This window comes from Ictidomys tridecemlineatus, chromosome 3 (assembly GCF_052094955.1).
Source record: "Ictidomys tridecemlineatus isolate mIctTri1 chromosome 3, mIctTri1.hap1, whole genome shotgun sequence".
NCBI classification, from domain to species: Eukaryota; Metazoa; Chordata; class Mammalia; order Rodentia; family Sciuridae; genus Ictidomys; species Ictidomys tridecemlineatus.
Window position 1 is genome coordinate 12134771 of NC_135479.1, and position 21161 is coordinate 12155931.

The window sequence follows — 21161 nt, forward strand, 5'->3', positions numbered from 1 at the left end:
TTGACTCCGGGAAGGCTCTGTCTTTGACAGAATACAGAATCGATGCTTTGCCAGTTCCTGGGACAGGCCTGATGGGGTCTCTTGCTGGGCTGGCTCAGGAGAACTCTCCCAGTTGCCAGGCTCCAGCTGTCATGATGGTAGCAACAGCTGCCCATGTGTGAGTGAGCCAGTGTGGCCTGGAGCCCTGTCTCCTATGCTGGCCCCAGCCACTATCTGCCTGCACGCCGCTTAACACCTAAATGAGAACTGTCTACCTGAGCCCAGTCAGCCATCAGCATGGGGAGTCATAATGATACATTATTGTTTTATAATAAATATTATTTAAGGTACTAGGTTTTGGGTGACAAATGTACTGTCTAGCACATAGCTCGCAAACAGTAACTATAAAATGAATGAATGACCAAGCAGGTGGTATAATGTGCATCTTCGAAAGGGGCATACAACATGACACGTTTCCAAAACATGACACCTGAACACCTCAAGACACAGAACATGGCTGGTCAGGATACTACTTGAAAAACAAGGGATGAATTCAGGAAATCCTGGTCTAGCATAACCTTTCATGTTATTATCTAAACAGTGAGATGCAGAGTCACTTAAGGAATTAAAACTAATTGGTTAATTCCACCTGTGAATTTCCTTTCCTAGTTACAGGAGAGAGGGCATGGGCAAAATGATTCATTCATGTGACTACATTTTAGCTGATTAAATATATCACTTCTCACTAGGTAGCCCTTTTCCTGTTCTATGAAGTCTTCATATCCACCTAGCTATCATCCATGTGGCCTCATTTAAGTGGCAGACTCCTAAAAAGGATATGAGACTATTTGCTAGCCTGAAGTGCAGACAAAGCCTTGGTTCTCAAAATGGCAGACTCCAGAGCCACATCCAGGGTCTTTGGTTGTAGAACATTTGCCAGATGGAAATCCTTGCTTAATACTGAATGAATAAACTTTCAATTGAATTAGGTATTATTGAAGAGGGATCCAGATTTTAAAGGTCTTTTGAAGTCTGTGTTATAAATTTTATTTCTCCTCTTCCCTGTGAGTGGTAAATAATATGATGTAAAGTTTGATTCTATTCCTAAGACAATATAGTGAAGAATGTTGATACTAACCAGGTCAGAATCTGGGGTGTTGAATTTTTACTCTTCAAATATCATTACAGCCTAGGCCACAACTTCCTAATCAAGCCCCCAAAGTCAAGAGCCACTTCGATAGTTGAAAAAAGTTTTATCTAATTATCTTCTTTCCCTACTTTGAATTGACCAACCATGTATCTTTTCCTGGTTTTTATCAAAGGGACTGCCAGGACAAAAGCACATCCAAATTTAAGGAGGCTTTAGTTAGCAGACTTAAAATTGATCATGCATTTTAGTTTCAGTAACTTGCAATTTCTATACCCTTTGATAATTCACTTTAAAGAGCAAACTGTCTTTAATGACAAGGCTTAAAAGAGATGACCTTTCTGAACAAAATATGAAAGCTCAGAAGAGACAGTTCTTTTAAGGAAACTATGAATTAAAATGACCTTGTGTTCTGGAACTTTTCTCCCACCATTTTTGATGTTTTACCTTTCCTTTTTACTCTTAGACAGAAAGCCAACACGCCACTGCCTTCTCTGGGTGGTGATGCACTTCAATGAGGGAGCTGTTAATTGTTAATTCAGGCGCACACTTTCTTCTTTCTGCACTGCTCTCTGCAGACGCCTTTAATGAGGCTGCTCACCACCATGAGCATATGCCCGTTTCTGAAGACATCTCTGTTAATGTGTGACATTACAGGAGAATGTTTGCATCTGAGCTCTCTCCCTGGAGTCACAGTCTTTTGTATAACCTATGGAGCACGTCCATCTACACCTGTTCCCTCTACCTGAGCCTGCCTTTCTGCACTGTGCCTCTATGGCTGCCCTCTGAAGTTCAGGAGGCTGCAAAATCAGAAGTCAGACCCCTGGACAGGGCCCATTGTTGGTGATGCAGGAATGATGGACTGAGACGAAACGATGACACGTGCAGATGACCGAACGGCTAACTGTGACCCCTGGAGAAGAGAGGGTGGGTAACACATGGCGACAACACTGTCCCAGAGCTTTCCTTCTGCTCTGCTTACTCCCAAAGCCCTATCAGCACTACCTGTTGACAATCACATGATGAAGTACAGAAGGCACAGGTGGCTGACTCAGGCACGGCAGCCAGTAATAATAACTGGAGATGTAACTAAATTAGGTACTTGTGATGAACAATTGATCTTCCACCAGATAAAAGAAAGGATGAACTCTTAGATGATTTTATAATAAGGCACAGTGTTTATAATTTATTTCCTGAGCACCTGCTTTTTCTCCCAGTAGCCATTTATATACTCAGTGCTCAACTCAGTTAAGAAATTTCAAACATGCCAAATACATTATTTTTCTTTCTCTCCCTTATCAGAGAACATTCATGAGCACATCGGTGTCAACCACCCATTCCTATCACATCCAATCAAAGTGAACTAAAGTTTCGTTTGGTTTACTCCAGACATACACGGCCTGCTTTAGCGGGGAAACAGGATCTGGGCGATGTCAAAGGTTCACCAGTGTTTGTCATTTCACAACTCTTGAAATAAGGGAAAGGAAGAATAGCAGGCAAGTTTCCAAAACACCTACTGGTATTTACTCAGGGAACACAAATATTCTTGAGTGGGAGTTCCTATTCCAGCATACAATACAATCCACAAAGTATTTTCAGTCCGAGAAGCTAATAACTTCACTAATGAAATCTGCTGAGCCCCAACCTGTTTTTCATGGTCTGCACAGATGTACTTAACATTAATCACATAGCCATAATCTTTCCCTTTTGAGTACTAAATCATAGTCTGAGTACCAGCTGTCCTCAATAGGTGGTTTTAATAGCATCTGCTACAATTTTGCTTTTCTTGAATATCCTTGAAGGCAGTGCAATAATGTATTGTACGTGAGAGACAAACCTGATCTTCCACAGGACACAGACTTAGATTTCTCTGGAAGGTGGCAGGGGGAGCACCTAAGTGTCACCGTGAGAGTGCTGGCACTACAGAGATGCGTTAGTGCAAGAAAACCAGCCTGCCCGATGGCTGCCACACAGCCACATCGAGCTGATCCTTGTTCTGGCTTTGGAAGTGGCTGTAAAACCTGTTACTTCCTTATCATCTCCATGTCTCAGTCAGAGCACATAAAACGTAACTAATCCTTGGGCAGCAAACAATAGTCATGGGCGTGGGAAAGAGAAAAGAATTTTGAAAAAGTGTAAATAAACTTTCTGCCCTGTCCTTTACCATAAGTGAGGTGATTACAGCCACACCCGAAGGTCAGAGTTTTAGAGTCTCCAAGGTCCATGGCACACGCCATAGAGCATTTGGAAGAATATTATGCACCCATTTACTGCAATCCAAAATTTTCAAGGCAAATCTGGGTTGACCTAGTGGCTCAGAATTGCCTAAGGGCATTGGGGAGGAGAGAGGGACCCAGATTTAAACATCCATTCACTGGAACAAAGCCATGTTCTCTCAACAAGGAGGCGCCCCCGCACAAACAGGACCTGAAGAAGTGCGTGCTGTGATCACTTGCCAATGTGCTGTAGCCTCGGCACAAGACTTCAGGCTTTCTTAAGGATTGCTGATTGAAATGACAATTACAACAAAACAACCTCCAGAAAACAAGAGATCCACAAAGTAACAGTACAGCCATAGCTACTGACACAAATTCTCACACCAAGCTGCCTCTCTCCTTCCAGAAGCAGACTGGAGACAACACCACAAGTACTTGACTCACACTGGGTGGCCCGGGGGTTTTATTCTAAACACTGATCTCTAGTCATGAATTTGATCTTTGACAGGACAGAATTTTTTCTCCAAAGTACAATTTGACATTGTCAGTATTTGCTAGGGAAAAATACCTGTATATGTCACATTTATTTTAGCAAATGAGGTGTGGTTAAAAAGTAGAAAGAATACTGATAAGTACAAAATAATACTTTAATAATACATGAACACAAACATGAAACAATGTAAACAGATTAAAATTTTTGATATGATACTACAAACTTGATTTTGATCATACCCAATACTAAAATTCTATGCAAACCATGAACATGGCATGCCAGAGGAACCACTGCTTTTTCAAGAAAAGGCGTTTCTCAGCCCACACTTAAAAGCACACAAAAAGGAAATCAGAAATAAAAGGGATTTAAAAAAAATAACTTAGGCAGACACAAATAAAACCACCCCACCAATGTGTGAATGATGACGTTTTTATGATATTAATTACACTTAAGTATTAAAAAATGCCAGTGATCTCACAGTTTACAATATCCACATCTTCAAACCTGTGGGATGAAGAGCACAGTGCGGCCTGGACGTCCACACCCATCGAATCTCCTCATGCAGTTACCTGAAAACCAGAACCTCAGTTAGGACTTGTGGGCTTAATGGGTCTGTTGTTATAAAACTTGTGATATAATTCTAAAGGAGTTTGGGGTTAAAAAGTATATTTGATATCAAAATTTCAGCACTGTTGCCTATAAGAACCAAACTGTATTTACACCAAACAGAATCTTTTGAAAAATTAAAGATTATTTATAAGCTCTTTCCATTTATTTATTTGTCTGTTTACAGTACTGGGAATTGAACCCAGAGGTGCTTTCCCAGTGAGATACATCCCCAGTCCTGTTAATTTGGAGGCAGGGTTCCAATAAATTGCTGAGAATTTCACTAAGTTGCTGAGGCTGGCCTCAAACTTTCAATCCTCCTGCCTCAGCCTCTGAAGCCACTGCAATTACAGGCATGGCAGCTCTTTCCTTTTAATTCAATGCCAAGTAAATGCTTTAATCTTCACCGCATGAAAAGGAAGACTGTTGAACTGAATTGGAGCAGGCAAACACAATCTAGGTCGGTGACATCACTGGGAACCTTTGACTAAAAAGGTCACATCCCTGAGAAGAGCACACTGGGGCACTCATCTCTGCCAGTGTTTCAACTTCACGGAGCATTGATCTATTTGGGTCTGGAGAACAGTGCCAAGCCCTCAGGGGACAGGGGACCTTGAAGATGTGAGCCAATCACAGCAAGAACGGTATCACCTCCTGGTCTTGAAGCAAGACGGTGCCTCCTTCACTCTGCAGTAGGCTTCCAGACCACATCTTGCTGACCACCTGGGGGAGGCCCGCCTTTGCCACGCCCTGGGTTCCCCCATCTTGTTCTGATGGGGCTGACAAAGCCCTGTGATCGGCAGAAGTGGGTGATGGCTCAAAGTCAGGCTATTTACTAAAAACATGTCTGTTTTTTCAAAACCCATACTACATCTAAGCATTCTGACAGACTTAAAAGTCAAGCCAGGAGACTCGCAGGTGCAAACAATACAAAGTAATGAGAGGGCACTCTGCCCAGGGCTTCACCTTCTGCCTTGGTATGCCGTCAGCTCTTCTTGAAGGATGGATGCTCTCTTTTGTAGAAAGTTAACCTAGAAAAGACACCTTCTATGAGAAAAGGCGACTATGGCTCAAATGTCAACATTGCACATAGAACATTGTAGGATTTTATCTAGATTCAGTAAACTTCTTAGATAAAGCTCAGGATTTGTTGAATGTCAGTGATGTGTTTTTTAACATTTGGTCACATTTCATCCCTACTGAAAATGCACTAGAGAATAAAGTCACACTCCTTTCTGCAGAGCCAATTTATCTGGCCCTATCCTATCTTTGTGGCCTCATCTGCCCGAAAGCCCTTGCCACCACTGTCACCTCACACACGTCTCCCACACTCCTGCCCTTTGGCATGGGCAATTTTCTCTCCATGGAATGCTTGGCTGACTGTCTCCTATTCGTCCTCTATGGCTCATGTCACCTTCCTACGGAATGCTGCCATGATTCCTTCCCTGCTGCCTGTGGGGGCCTCGCCCTGGGCAGCCGCTCGCTCTTCTCCACTGCTGGATGCTATCCCTAGCACCTCCCATCCTGCCCAGTGGCTGTTAGAGTCCCCAAACCTGAGGGCTCGCTGGGACAGGAGGACTCCTTCCAGTCTCTGTACCCCAGTCTTTTCCAGGGCTGGGCAGGTGGCTGTCATTCACTAGCTGTTTAATGAATGAATGAGTGAGTGAAAAGAAAATTACTGCTTTCTGGAAACCTCAATCCATCCTGGGAATTCCCTGAGGTTGGAGAGACAGTATTTTGCAGTGGAAAGAGCCTGAGCTTTGCCTGGAATTAGGCCAACTTGGGTTCAATTCTTGGCTTGGCTTCTAAGGCTCTAGGAAAGTCACTTCAGCTTTTTAAGCCTCATCTGTGAAATGGGGCTATTGCCCGCTACTTCCCAAGGTCTGATGATGATGCAGAGTGATTAGTAGAAATTGTCCAATGCAGAGCTTATGGCAGGTGCCACCCTCATGCCCTACTTTTGCAGGGATGTGAGACAGAAGAAACTAGGATTCCTAGCATGTTCTCTTACACCGACTTTATGATGTATTTGATTATTTGGAAGCATAAATTTCTATATGATTAAAGATACCTGTAACAAGCATAAGTTAAAAGCACCTTATACACTCAAATAAAAACAATTTATTCTATGGCCTGATGTAATCAGGAGATCAAATTTGGGGCTGGGGTTGTGGCTCAGTGGCAGAGCTCTTGCCTAGCAGGTGTGAAGCACTGGGTTCGATTCTCAGCACCATGTATCAAATAAATAAAATAAATGTCCATTGACAACTAAAAATATATGTATATATAAAAAAAGAGTTGTCACTTGATCTGATCGGAATTGTTTACTCTTGCCTCTTTGGTCTGAGCTGTAGCCATGGCAACGGCTGATTCTGAAGCGCAGTTATGCAAGAGTATAGCTGGCAGAACCAAAAATGTGCTTGAGAGAGAGGAAAGTACAGCTTCCAAATGGGTGCCTAGCACAGTGGTCCCTTGAGTTTGCTTATCTGTACTGTCACCCTATTTTTAATTTTATCAAATGACTCAAAGAACAATTAATAATTTTTGCACAGATGCAAGAATTACATTGATTCAACTCTCCTCCCCCGTGCAGCACTACAATCGGAATTCTAACAATTAAAAAAAAAATACAGGCACCTGTGCTTTCAAACTAAATTTGCTCACTCTATGGCCTGTGACTCCATGCAGCTGCCAATTCTGAGCCCCCAGTGCAGCTGGCAACACTCTTTCTGGGTCAACATCCAGTTTTAAGAGGCTGAAGTAGGTTTTATTACAGTGAATGATATGGATGATAACAGAAGCCCTGCAGGTGGATATCAGATTCCCCCCCAGCTCCCCTCAACACCGCCAGGGGCCAGGGGCGGGGAGAAACAACCCAACCTTCTCCACGGGATCAGGTTCTTCCTCGCTGACCCTATGGTAGCTCCCTAGAAGTCAACAGGTGAGTCACACCAGGAGAGCTTTCCATGTAAATAAAGATTGCTTAACTCTGTGCTGACCTTTCTTCCAGCACTTAGTGTTACATGCTGGAGTGACACAGCACAACTTCTTGGTAGCCAATGGCTATAAGTAGCAGAAGGACCAACAGAATGAAGATTTCATTTTCAGATAAGAGGCTTTTTACTGAGGGGAATATAACAGGGACAGCTAAAATTTGCTGCATGTTTCATCTTACATATTATAAATATAGCTAATGTGAACTGTATCAAACCATATCATTTATTTGTAAATAAATTTATTGAGCACCTGTTATGTGCCAGGCAGAGTTCTTGGCCTAGAGAGTGCAGGCATACCTCACTCATGGATCCTTTCTAGGAAAACACACATCATAAAACTGTGAGTAGGTGAACTCTTTCTCATGTTAGAAGTAAAAACTCATTAGGCCAGCAATACATAAAACATTCAAAAAATATGGAAGTATATAGTCTACTTAGAAATAAGTATCCAAAGTCAAATCAGTTTTACCTCTCACATTATATTTTATGAACTATACCAACAACCATGTATTTCAACAAGAAATATTGAATCCAATACCTTGTCATTATTTTGTCTTGCACTGAAAATACATCTTATCTTAAACAACCATATAAAAGACACCAGAATAAACATGCTTCCGACTTAATGATGCTTCCTTCTCTGCCCCTTAGTTCAGTGAGGAATCAGTAATGTGCTAACTGGTGGCAACTTGGACCAGTTACTGCAAATAAAAGGATGAAGCTGTACTGGGATGTGGATGGCAAATGACTGAACTTTTCAATTTCAAGGGGACTTGTAAGAAAACCTAGGAGACAATGAGTTCCTGTTTTGTTTTGTTATTGGTACTGGGGATTGACCCCAGGGATGCTTTACCACAGAGTTACATCCTTAGCCCTTTTTATTTTTTATTTTGAGACAGAGTCTTGCTAAGCTGCTTAGGTCTTGATAAGTTGCTGAGGCTGGCCTTGAACTTGTGATCCTCCTGCCTCAAGCTCCCAAACTGCTGGGATTACAGATGTATGCCACCATGTCTGGCTTGAAACAATGAGTTCTTAAAGTAGTAAAAAAAATAATTTAAAACAAGACAAAAACAATCATCCTGGATGCTGGACTCCTCAGGACATAATGTTGATTTCAGAATCAAATTTATTTCCAAGTTTCTTTCCAGGATATACATATCACCTAAATCCTTGGGAAAAGTCTCAGTTCTTGCCATTACCTGTGATTTTAGGGAGGAAATGGTGTCTTCAAGTTCTTGTCTTAGAGATGCTGGCATCAACCCTTTGAATTTTGTTTCATATTCTTGCCGTATGTAAGTTATCTAAAATGCAAAAAAAGAAAGTTATCTTTTTTTAAAACCACAGACATGACTGTTTTGATTTTAAGAAGTGCCAGAATGATATCTATTTATCACAAAGATAAGTTTGCTTATCAGACAATAAAGCTGAAATGAGAGGAAAGTTACACAAATGGAAAAGCTATCCAGCTTGACCTTGCGACTCTGGGAGACATGGGCCCTGCAACAACACTTTTATCTCTTTAAAACCCTTGTTAACATAATTTGCAGCATCTGATAAGTAAATCACTTGTTTTCTCCTCTCCACTCACAAGGCCCACCCCTGCGCTAATGCTGCAGCCCACCCTTGATCAGGATGTGCATGGTGATCACACTAAACTGTGACTTGAGGACAACTCATGGCACTTCTTTGGTTTGATTAAAGCCATGGCAGGTATCTGGGGAACCTGTATGATTCATATGATTATAAAGGTATGAAGGATGGAGAATCTGCAAGCTGTGTCTCAAAGCCTCCTCAACACAGGTGGACAGCAGTAGTAGTCCTGGATATGGGGAGCTCCCTGGCTCTCCAGTTTCTTCTGCCTCCAGAACATAATCAGGCCTGTGCCCAGCCAGCTGATGATCATTGAGCTGGTCAAGAAATGTTGGTGGCTTATCCCATGCACTTCTCTAAAAGCTGAGGAGGTGAGGGTGGTGAAAATGAAACCGCTGGAAGGTACATCCAGGCAGGATGAAGGTGTGTGTGGATGCCACATAAATGTGAAAGGCACATGGTGTTGCCTTTCCACAGCTGGGTTTGCATTTTTCTTCCTCCTAATCTGGGATGTGCTAGAATTTATTATTTTTAAAATCTGTTGCATGTGCTGTGTCAATTTAAAGCTAACTTGCAGTGTATCACAGAAATGGCTCATCAGACACACCTGGAAATAAGAAAATACACTATGAAAATGTGTATGCCTGAGTTCATCCACACAAGGCTATGGATTTGCTAAGGTAATGTAAAATTATTAATCTTTAAGTCCCCAAATTTTTTATGCTAAAAAGTTGAGAAAGAAATTTATTTAGTAATTCTTTACTTACTAATATTCTGTGGCAATTTTTGATTTTTGGCAAGTCATTTTTTTGAGATAAGCTATAATTTTGTGATTTATATCTAAAGGAAAAATAAAGTAATGAAAATGATCTCTTCTCACTATGTAAAGACTTTGCTGATCAACTATTTGTTGCTTGTTACATCTTGATTTTCCTTACCTTCTTGCACTTATTTTCAATAGCTATATCTGTTAACCAACTCAAGTGAAAGGTAAAAAGAAAGCAACACATATGCTGTGTAATACAGGCTTTAGGGCGACATTTACAGAGACTGACTCTCTCTCTTTTTGGTACTAGAGATTGAACTCAGGGGCATTTGACCACTGAGCCACATCCCCAGTCCTATTTTGTATTTAATTTAGAGACTTATTTAGAGACTTATTTAACTTGCTTAGCACCTTGCTTTTGCTGAGGCTGGCTCTGAACTTCAGATCCTCCTGCCTCATCCTTCCGAGTCACTGGGATTGTAGGTGTGTGCTACGGCACCCAGCTAGCTCCTGCTCTTTTAAAAAGGACTAATGCTGTTATTATTAGAAAGGACTATTTCTTGTCTCCTTATCTGTAGGAATTTCTGCTGTCTGTCTGCTTGCAAGACAACTTGGCTGGGTATAAAAATGCTTCAATCTTATTCTTTTCTCTCAGAACTTTGGAAACATTTCTCTCCTCAGTCTGAGGTGAAGCTACTTTTTTCCATGTTGAATTTGACTTTCTTTCTTTGCTAGGATGAAAGAAATTCATCCTATGATGAACTGATTTTTCCCCCTCAATTTAGTAACTTCGCTGGGAAATGTTTTGGTATTAATCATTCTATATCAGTTTTCCTGAGATATTGTGTGTGCCCTATTTTAAAATTCAATTCTTTGAACAGAAGTTACGAGAATTGTTTATGTTCTATTTTTAAAAATATTTTAAAATTGTAGATGGACATAATACCTTTATTGTATTTATTTATTAATGTGGTGCTGAGGATCTAACCCAGTGCCTCACACATGCCAGACGAGTACACTACTGAGCCACAACCCCAGTCCCTATATTCTATTTTTTTTAATCTACAGTTTTAGTTTTCAGGTATGTAGATTTTGCATATGTTGACTATTCTTTAACTATATCCCATAATTACAATTTTCTCTGTGATTACTTTGCTTTCTTATTTTATATCTATTTTATATTTTCACTTCATTTTGCATTATTTCCTCCAGCTGGATTCCATATTTCCTTGGATGTTTTCAGATATAATTTTTCTGTTTTAGTTTCTTCTAATATGATTTCTTTTTTTTTCTTTATTGTTGGTCGTTCAAAACATTACACAGTTCTTAATACATCATATTTCACAGTTTGATTCAAGCGGGTTATGAACTCCCAACTTTACCCCGTATATACAGATTGCTGTATCACATCAGTTACCCTTCCATTGATTGACATATTGCCATTCTAGTGTCTGATGTATTCTGCTGTCAGTCCTATTCTCTACTATCCCCCCTCCCCTCCTCCCCTCCCCTCCCCTTTTCTCTCTCTACCCCTTCTACTGTAAATCATTTCTTCCATTTGTATTATCTTGTCTTACCCCTCCTTTCCTCTTATATATCATTTTGTATAACCCTGAGGATCGCCTTCCATTTCCATGCGATTTCCCTTCTCACTCCCTTTCCTTCCCACCTCTCATCCCTGTTTAATGTAAATCTTCTTCTCAAGCTCTTCGTTCCTACCCTGTCCTTGTTTACTCCCCTTATATCAAAGGGGTCATTTGGTATTTGTTTTTTAATGATTGACTAGCTTCACTTAGCATAATCTGCTCTAATGCCATCCATTTCCCTCCAAATTCTATGATTTTGTCATTTTTTAATGCAGAGTAATACTCCATTGTGTATAAATGCCACATTTTTTTTATCCATTCATCTATAGAAGGGCATCTAGGCTGATTCCACCATCTTGCTATCGTGAATTGTGCTGCTATGAACATCGATGTAGCAGTGTCCCTGTAGCATGCTCTTATTAGGTCTTTGGGGAATAGACCGAGAAGGGGAATAGCTGGGTCATATGGTGGTTCCATTCCCAGCTTTCCAAGAAATCTCCATACTGCTTTCCAAATTGGCTGCACCAATTTGCAGTCCCACCAGCAATGAACAAGAGTGCCCTTTTCCCCGCATCCTCTCCAGCACTTATTGTTGTTTGACTTCCTAATGGCTGCCAATCTTACTGGAGTGAGATGGTATCTTAGGGTAGTTTTGATTTGCATTTCTCTGACTGCTAGCGATGGTGAGCATTTTTTCATGTACTTATTGATTGATTGTATGTCCTCCTCTGAGAAGTGTCTGTTCAGGTCCTTGGCCCATTTATTGATTGGGTTATTTGTTATCTTATTGTCTAATTTTTTGAGTTCTTTGTATATTCTGGTTATTAGGGCTCTATCTGAAGTGTGTGGATTAAAGATTTGTTCCCAGGATGTAGGCTCCCTGTTTATCTCTCTTATTGTTTCTTTTGCTGAGAAAAAACTTTTTAGTTTGAGTAAGTCCCATTTGTTGATTTTAGTTGTTAACTCTTGCGCTATGGGTGTCCTATTGAGGAATTTGGGGCCCGATCCCACAGTATGTAGATCATAACCAACTTTTTCTTCTATCAGATGCCGTGTCTCTGATTTAATATCAAGCTCCTTGATCCATTTTGAGTTAACTTTTGTGCATGGCGAGTTCTAATATGATTTAAATCATCTCTGTAATCTTTTGGTTTTGTTTACCATTTTTCCTAAGCTCTGAGAGATCATTTTTGAACTGATTGTTGAGTTAGTTTCATCTTTTGACAGCTCTTCTTTTTTCTTCTTTTTCTCCCCCTTCCATTTTGAGAGAGAGAGAGAGAGAGAGAGAGAGAGAGAGAGAGAGAGAGAGAGAGAGAGAGAGGTGTTTTGTAAATGCTTTGACACTGGGAAGAGCCGTTTGTTACACAGAACTGTAATCTGACTCTTACCCCTGTTTCTTAAATAGTTTTCTATTTGATATATGCTCTTTACTTGCTGCTTGCTTACATTCCTTTTTTCTTTCTCTTTTAATCTAGCAAAGACTTTATGCTAGTTCCCTTTTATTAAAAAAAATTACACTTCATTTTTTAATAGAACCAGCTATTTGCTCAGTGTTGAGGTGGGGGGAGTAAACCGGGGTTAGCCACAGCTACGGTTTGGTTTTGTTGTCTTCAATACTTTAACCAAATCTATCATTTCATTTGCTCTGAGGGCCCATCTCCCTCCATTTTCAAGTACTTTAGAGGTCATGGCCAAGTGTGTGAAACTCCCTGGCTCATGTTCATGGTTTCTCCTGACTCTCTCCCTGTCCTACCCCCACTCCTCACACCTGCTGTTCTCCCTCTACTGGAAGGCCAAGCAATGAGAGTAGAAGACAGTGTGTAACAACGTTGGTCTTGATCATCACCATCCCTTGCATCACTTTTTAAATTTAGTCTGCTACATCTTCTGACTTTTACTGAGGACCCATCTATTTCTTCTTCCTATTACTTTATTCTTTGTTTTTATAATTTCGGTGAATTTGAGTAAACTTAAAATGAGCCCCTGGAAAATGTGAAATTACCTAACCTATGAGTGAGACTTTCAATCAGGAAAATATTAGTATACTGAATTCCTAAGTCCAAATCCTGAATCTAAAAATCACTATATCAAACATAATCTGTTACTTTACTAACTAAAGTCATGGAAAACTTAACCAACCTGTTTTTATTATATTTATGAGATTAAAAATGTTTATTGAGTACTTTCTATGCTAGCTATAATGCTGAATGTTTTATATGGATTTAATCCTTCTGATGATAAAATGAGGTAAGCACAAAGAGGTAAGCCAGGATTTGAATTCAGGCAGTCTCCTTCTTTTCCTTCTCCTCCTTCTTCTTTGTTTGGCATGAGAAACTGAATCCAGGGGTACTTTATCACTGAGCTATGTCCCTAGCCATTTTCTTTCTTTTTCTTTTCTTTTTTTTTTTTTATTTTGAGAAAGAATCTCACTTAAGTTGCTTAGGGCCTTGCTAAGTTGCCGAGTCTGGCTTTGAACTTGCAATCCTGCCTCAGCCTCCTGAGTCCCTGGGATTATAGGTGTGTGTCAGTTCCTGGTACATTCTGATTCTTTAAGCATGCATTCTTATCCACTATGTTCTATAATTTCTCTATTAATCCTTCCAAGTGCTAAAATGTCTCTTCCACACCAAAAGAAAAAGAATGTCACAGACATAGCTGGTTTCAGGACAATCTGGTCTTACAACAGACTGAGAGATGCAAGATGAAGTGGAATTGATCCAAGCAAAGGGTTTGATGGACATACAATTTCTTTGACTAAAGGAAGGGGACTGAGTTTTTACAGATATTTCTATTTTATTATACTTCAACATTGAATTTTATTAGCATATAGAATGCTCTTATACCAGTGAGTGATGTTCAGCAAACAGAGAAAAATTCAAAGGCTGTTTTGGCTTAGAGACTCTGGAATTTCCAGAATTGTTGTGGTTCATTTCCATCCCACTCGCCACTTCCACTACCCTTAAAAGGCACTGTGTGTCTCCTCTTCCACATTCTCCAGCCACATCACACCAAGCTGGACATCAACACCCTCTCTTTTCCCTTTCTCCATCATGGGAACTTCTCTGCCCACTTTACTCCATCTTAGTTCCTTAAAGCAAAGTCAAATTAGGAAACCTGAATATCATAACGATGACATTTCTGCAGTGTAATAAAGTTCTGGAAGCTGAGTGGAAATGGGGACCATGTGACCAAAGATAACTGTGCCCCACACTCCCTGCAGCAGACTGCCTATCCTTTCCAAAAAGGCACAGCACTGGCGGTATTTAATTTTTGAAATGGACTACGAAGACTGAGGCATCCCTAACTTGAACTATATTGGAAAAGAAAAACTTATGTGTAATCAGACAAATACTCATTTACATAAATTAGAGACTACAAAGTGTACAGAATGTGCAGTTGACTTGAGCCAAGAGGGTCTCTAGAAATAAATGAGTGTTAGTCTGATTACACATAAGTTTTACATGTTAAAAATATGGAAGGGAGAACTAAAGCATATTTTATGATATTTTTATTTGGAAAACACTATTGATTCAGCATGCCAATAGGTCGAAACTATGTCAAAACATGAAACTTTCTTTTATATAATATAAAAAGTCAGAGGGAAGTGTGTGGCTTTGTATAAACCACTTAGGGTCAGTGGCTCAAACATGTCATTATTACAAGTTCCAATGCACTGAACACTGAACACTTTCAAAGGGCTGGGAAAAGGGGAGACCAGTTATTGAGTCGTCACTGATCTGCCCTGTGGTGTTGTTTACATATATCTGCTTGGTCATTCATTATCGTATTCTATGTAAGATTCAGGAAAACCAGTAGGTCTGATGTTACTTTTCCAAGTCCAACAAGCACCTGGGGGTCAGTTTGGTAAAGAGAAAACTGAGTAAGAATTCTGTCATGTTACCTTTTAATCTCTCTCCACTTTGCCACTGGTATCATCTTAGTCCAGATACCCTCATCTTGTGCCTGGATGACTGCAGTATTGGTACGTTAGTTTTGTTTTTCAATTAATTTGTTTCACTTTTAAAATCAAGGTTAAGCCAGTGTGCTTGGGCAAGCCTGTAATCCTAGCAACTCAGATGCTGAGGCAGGTAGCAAGTTCAAGGCCAACCTCAGCAACTCAGCAAGACCCTGTCTCAATAAAAAAGTGGGGTGGGGTGGGGAAATGTGGCTCAGTGGTTAAGAGCCTCTGGGTTCCATCCCCAGTACAGCCCCCGACTCTGGTGAGCCCAGAGCTGCCTCGCTACCTGAGCATGGGACATGCTTTCCTTCAATTGATTCGCCAGATGCCTGGGTGTTTTCTCACCACAGGGCTCTCTCATCTTCCCTGATTCCTCTTTCTTGTCTCATGGGGTTTTGCCACTCTGTCCATCTGCACCTCTGGATACTGGAGGCTCCTGTTCTGGGATGAAGTCAGGGAGGCTGCAGATCCAGGTGTCCAGCCGAGGGAGATTCTCCAGGCCCCAGTGAGCAGGCTATTCCTGGGGCAGTGCCTGCCACCCTCCGTTAGCCACAGCCCTGAGTGTAGTCGGCAACAGCTTTCATCAGCAAGATGGGCTTTTCAGGCTGCCACCCAGGCTCCTGTCACATTCCTGGCTAGAGGCACTGAGCATTTTGGGTCTCTGTTATCCTCCAGGGCTTTCCTTTCAGCTGCCCCTCTGCCTGCTTGGGGCTCAGGACCACGGGCCTGGAGCTTGGCTCTCCTCTCTACTCTGAGGCTCTGTTCTGTTTCTAGGCCACAGCTGTCCAATATGCTCTGAGGCCACCTTTTCATGTTCTTTTCATATTTGATCATATGCTGATATTCTGAACAGGGAGAGTGCCTTATAATATGGCTTCACAGAGCATCCTGCACCAAAGGACAGACTATAATCTTTTACTTTAGGATTGTAAATGTGGGGCAAAGAGCCCAGACATGGAACTGAATGCCTGGAACTGGAGCTATACGTGCCTCTAAACTATGTGCCCTGGGAAGGTTAACTTCACTGCATCTCAGTTTCCTTGTCAGGGAAATGGGAATTATAGCTTCTCCAGGCCATTTTGAGGATTAGATAATTTGAGACGTGTATGACTTTTTACAAGAGTTGAATATAGTAAATGAATAAATGTTAGTTGTCATTACCGTCACTTAATGGAGATTTTTATATTTAATTGTATTATTATCTGTATATTATGATTATGTACATTTAATTTAGCCATTCTTGTACCATTAGGCTTTTTGTGCTACTTCTAATTATTTGCAACACTATAAATCTTTACAGCATATTATTTGCATATATTCATGATTAATTTGAGTACTCCATTTAAATCTCTTTTTGTGTTTTTCAGTATCTGCTGATTGAGAAAGTATATAATAACAAAAACCTTATATGAATCCAGAATCAGTTTTAAATGAATTTGTATTTACTAATTAGAAAAAAAAATCTACTGTACATACATTTAAAAAGCAGTAGAACCTATTTATCCAAACTGTTTACAATGGCTGGTCCATGTCTTAGTTCGACTCAGCCCAGTGCGATGGGGTATACCTGTGATTTCAACACCTTGGGAGGCTGAGGCAGGAGGATCACAAGTTCACAGCCAGCCTCACAAACTTAGAAATTCTCTGACTCAAAATAAAAAGGAATAGGAATGAAGCTCAGTGGGTAAGTGCCCTGAGTACAATCCTCAGCACCAAAACCAAAAACAAATATGTAGAGTGGGTGGAGGCTGCTTAAGGAACATTTATTTCACGCAATTCAGAAGGCTGAAAGTATAGGATCGGGGTGCTCGTGTGGTCAGGTGGTTGGCAAGGGCTCTCTTCCTAGTTCTGTCTCCATATGGCCTTCCCTGGGGACAAGCACACAGTGAGCACTGAGCTTTCCCTCTTCCTGTAAGGCCACTCATCCAACTATGAGGGTCTCACCTCCATGACTTGTCTAGACCTGACTACCTCTCAAAGTCCCCCTCTTGAATCCCATCAGGGTGGGAGCTAGGCCTCAGGTGTGGACGTGGGGTGGGTTATCAGCATGCAGTCCACAGAGGTCTACAAGTGGAGTTTTACAGGTCCTTGCTAGAAACTCTGCCCACAGTTGGAGAACCATGACTCCATGCTTCGTGAATTGATGTAAGGAAGGATCTCAAAACCTTCTCCAATTTCTGGATCTCTCTACCAATTAGAAATACATGGGAAGGTCAGGGGGCTTAACACATGCTTCTCCGCACCGTGGGTTAGTTTATTCGGGGCCCGTCTGCTATCTGTCCTTCTGACACCTCATTTAGCTGAATTACAGAGCAAAGGGAGTTTGACAGGTGGCACACCAAGGAACAGGAGGAGGAGAGGGAGGAAAAGAGGCAACTTTGGGGCATATGTAGTGTACTCTGAAGTGGGGCATGGGTGCGCATGCGGTAGGTGGTCTGGAGTAACAGAGAGCATCAGAAAGACATTGGGCTTCCAATAGGTTGTGAAGGGCAGGTAAGGGGTGGACAGGAGCAGGGCCCTGGAAGTAGGGGCTTGTTGGGGGGGGTTAGGTATAATATAAACTGAAATGTGAAGGAAGTTTCTGAGGGATCAGCCTTTGTGTAGCAAAAAGTTTTTGCTTTGGCACTTTAGGGGAGTGAGTACATAGAACTTATATGTCTTATTTTCTGGTCTGAAGAAGAAAGGTGAAAGATACAATAGTAAAAGATGATGCCAAATTAAAAAAAAAGCTATAGTACAGCTGAGAAAAAAAATGTACTACCTTCTAAGAAATGTCATCTTATTGGGGTGAAGGTTCTGTGTTGCCACAGCAACTGCCAAGGAAGATCCACTGTAAGAAGGGTGCTCTGCAGCACTGCTTGTGGAGACTGAACCTCAAAAATACAGTGAAAATAGAAGTAACCATAATTTTCTTAAAATCTTAAAATATTCATATCCCTTTCTTTCTTCAAAATGGTTTCATTTTCTCTAACTGGTGCCCTCCCTGTTAAGCACACAGCTCAGTGGGAGTCCTCCTGTTCCTGCAGGGGGGGGGGACCAGTTTCCACTGCAGGGAGCGAAGCCTGCTACTGAAGAGGTCTGTGACCCCAAGGCAAGGGGGTGGCTGGCCAGCAAAGCAGCTGCGGCTGCTATGGTTTGAGGGTGGCATGGACTAGTTTCTAGGAAGGGTATGAGGTTACATTTTCAGGAAAAGGAACAGTGTTCTGGTTCTGTGGAGGAAATGATGGCTACAGAAAAAGAGAAGGATTTGAAAGAATGAGAGGAGGGTTTGAAGCAAGCACTTTAATTAGGTTTAGAAGCTCCAAATCCAGCTTCAGGTAGTTCAAAAAAATTCCCTGACACCAAAAAGAAGCAAAGGTTTGATAAAGTCTACTTATAAGAATTCACACATAGGCCAGGCATGGTGGTGCCCGCCTGTAATCCCAGCTGCTCGGGAGACTGAGGCAGGAGGGATGCAAGTTCAAAACCAGCCTCAGCAACTTAGGGAGACCCTGTCTCAAAATAAAAAATACAAAGGGCTGGGGATGAGGCTTTAATTCCCAGTACCAAAAAACAAACACAAACAAAACCAAAAACAACAACCCCCTCACCAAACAAAAAATGTGGAAAATGGGGAAGACACTCAATACTAGAAAATGATCAATAAACTGCTCAAATCTGTTCATGAATCAAAGACTCAAATACTTAATAATATTAAGGTTATGACATGAAATAAACAGTTGAATATTAAAGTCTTGGGCAACATTTTGCATATAAACTGTATTCTTTATTTCTTGACAGAGAGGCAAAAGCCAAAACCACATTATAAAACTCCTATAAATAAACATGGTCTTAGAAGGTGCTCCCTTAGCATTAACAAGACTGTAGTGGATAATTCATTCACCAGGATTTGTTTGGCTTTCACCCTGGCAGTCATTCACCTGGAATCCACCCTTCCTCCACTCTTCACCCCACCCTAGTTCAGGGCTGGAGTCTGTGACAGGGGCCTATGTTAATCATCATACCACAGCCGGAAGCCATGATTGTTTAGGGCTTACGTACATGATTCAAGTCCAAGAAACCAGAGTGCCTGATTGTCAAGAGACACAGGCTCTCTCTCACCCACTGGACTCCTACCCCAGGGATGCCATCCTGGAATTGTCACAGTTATCTTGTTACCACGGAGTGAGAACTGGACTCAGCGAACAGGACCAATCCAGGGAGGAAGAATTGAGAACCAGAGAGAGAAAGAAACCAGACCCTTTATCAAAATACACCTGTAATGAGCCACGTCCTGAGATTTTTCAGTTTGGGTTGGATTTTGTGTCACATGTGACCAACACAATATGAATTGAAACAATAAGCAAAATATTAACTTGCATTCATGTGTATTGCAACCATTAGGCCACTGTTCAGCAAACTGCAGCCGCTGGGCAAATCTGGCTGACTGCCTTTTTTGTTAATAAAGTTTTACTGTAATACAGTTGTGCTCATTCATCTATGGCTGCTTTCTCGTGACAATGGCAGAGTTGTGTAGTCACAACAGAGGGCCTGTGGCTTGCAAACCCTCAAACACTTGCTACTTGGCCCTTTAAAGAAACATGGCAGGGGCTGGGGCTGTGGCTCAGTGGTAGAGCACTTGTCTAGCATGTGTGAGGCACTGGATTCGATCTCAGCACCACATAAAAATAAATAACTAAATAAAGTAAAAACAACAACAACAAAAACATGGCAGCTCCTGTGCAGGATTGTGAGCTCCACAGGGCAGTGACAGTACCCGTTTTGCTGGCTGCTGCAGCCCCGGCACTTAGCCTGGAGCTGGGCATATGGCAGCAGCTCAATGCATATTCACTGAAGAATGAATGAATCCAAACCTCAGAGCTCACAACCATTGGTGTTAAGTCTGTCTTTATCTCAAAATGACAGGATCTTCAGAAACTCTAGAGTAAATTAATCACCAAAGCTTTCCCTAAATACAAAGAGCAGATTCTGTCATCATGGTATTGCAGTTCTTAATCAGCACCGTGGCTATTAATAAGTAGGCCAGCTTCAAAGCTGAGAAAGTCGGAGGCAAACACCAGGCCTACAGTGCTGCTGAGATCAAAAGGGATCTTAGAGATTCACCCCAAGGACTGAGGTTTGTTTCATCCACGCTGTTTCCTTTTCCACACTTCTTCTCTTTTACTCACTCTAAGACTTTCTATGGGGCTGCGATCCTAAATGACTCAGGCCTCTCTTTCTTCTGAGATTAAATTACGGCTCCTTTCTGGCTAGAATGATACTCTTTGCCTGATTTCTAATTTTCCTTCCTATTTTTTTTTTTTTTTTAGCTTAGGTTGACACCTACAGTGAACATTCCCCTCCAAGAAGGACTGATACAGGTCTTCAAGGACCGGGCGCACTACAGTGGTTTCCAAGGTATGGAGGAGAAGGCCTGAGTGTGGACCATCAGGGAGGTGAAAAATAGGGAGCCTCGAAGAGCCAAGCCTGTCTGAGTTAGATGGAAGCACCTTCTCTATTTCACAAGGCACATCTCTGAAAGGCTTTGGAGAAAACAAAACCTGGGGGAGGGACAGGTGATTCTCACTTCTGTTTACAGGGCTTGACCTTTCTCTTAAGAGTGACTAGTCCTTTTTGGTTGGGGCTAGACTTCATGAAAAGATAATTTCCATCAATGGAGAGCCAAAATCCCAACCAAGAAGTTGAGGAGGAAGACTCCTAAGATTTAAAGACCCAAGAAGATTTACAGAGTGAGGCTGATCCTCAGCAAGACTGAAGGGATTTGGGGGTTCCTCAGCTATTTACTCTTGGTACACTGAAGAAAGGCTGGACCAGCTGGCACACA

The 21161-nt window shown here is 41.5% G+C and overlaps 1 protein-coding gene across 17 annotated transcripts in view; it reads right to left on the reverse strand.

Annotated features, from left to right (window-relative positions):
* Positions 1 to 3975: 3975 nt before the first annotated feature.
* Positions 3976 to 21161, reverse strand: part of Cep112 (centrosomal protein 112) — a 451807-nt gene continuing 434621 nt past the window's right edge. For 15 of the 17 annotated variants that reach the window (XM_078041823.1, XM_078041825.1, XM_078041822.1 and 12 more), the window contains 3 exons: positions 8637 to 8738; positions 5408 to 5472; positions 3976 to 4404 (listed from right to left, as the gene is read on the reverse strand). In XM_078041823.1, coding sequence (XP_077897949.1) covers positions 4401 to 4404; positions 5408 to 5472; positions 8637 to 8738 — 171 coding nt within the window. In that variant the 3' untranslated portion in view covers positions 3976 to 4400. Of the gene's footprint in view, positions 4405 to 5403; positions 5473 to 8636; positions 8739 to 21161 lie in introns of those variants that run through there. The other 2 variants (XM_078041818.1, XM_021728425.3) reach the window with 1 other exon arrangement.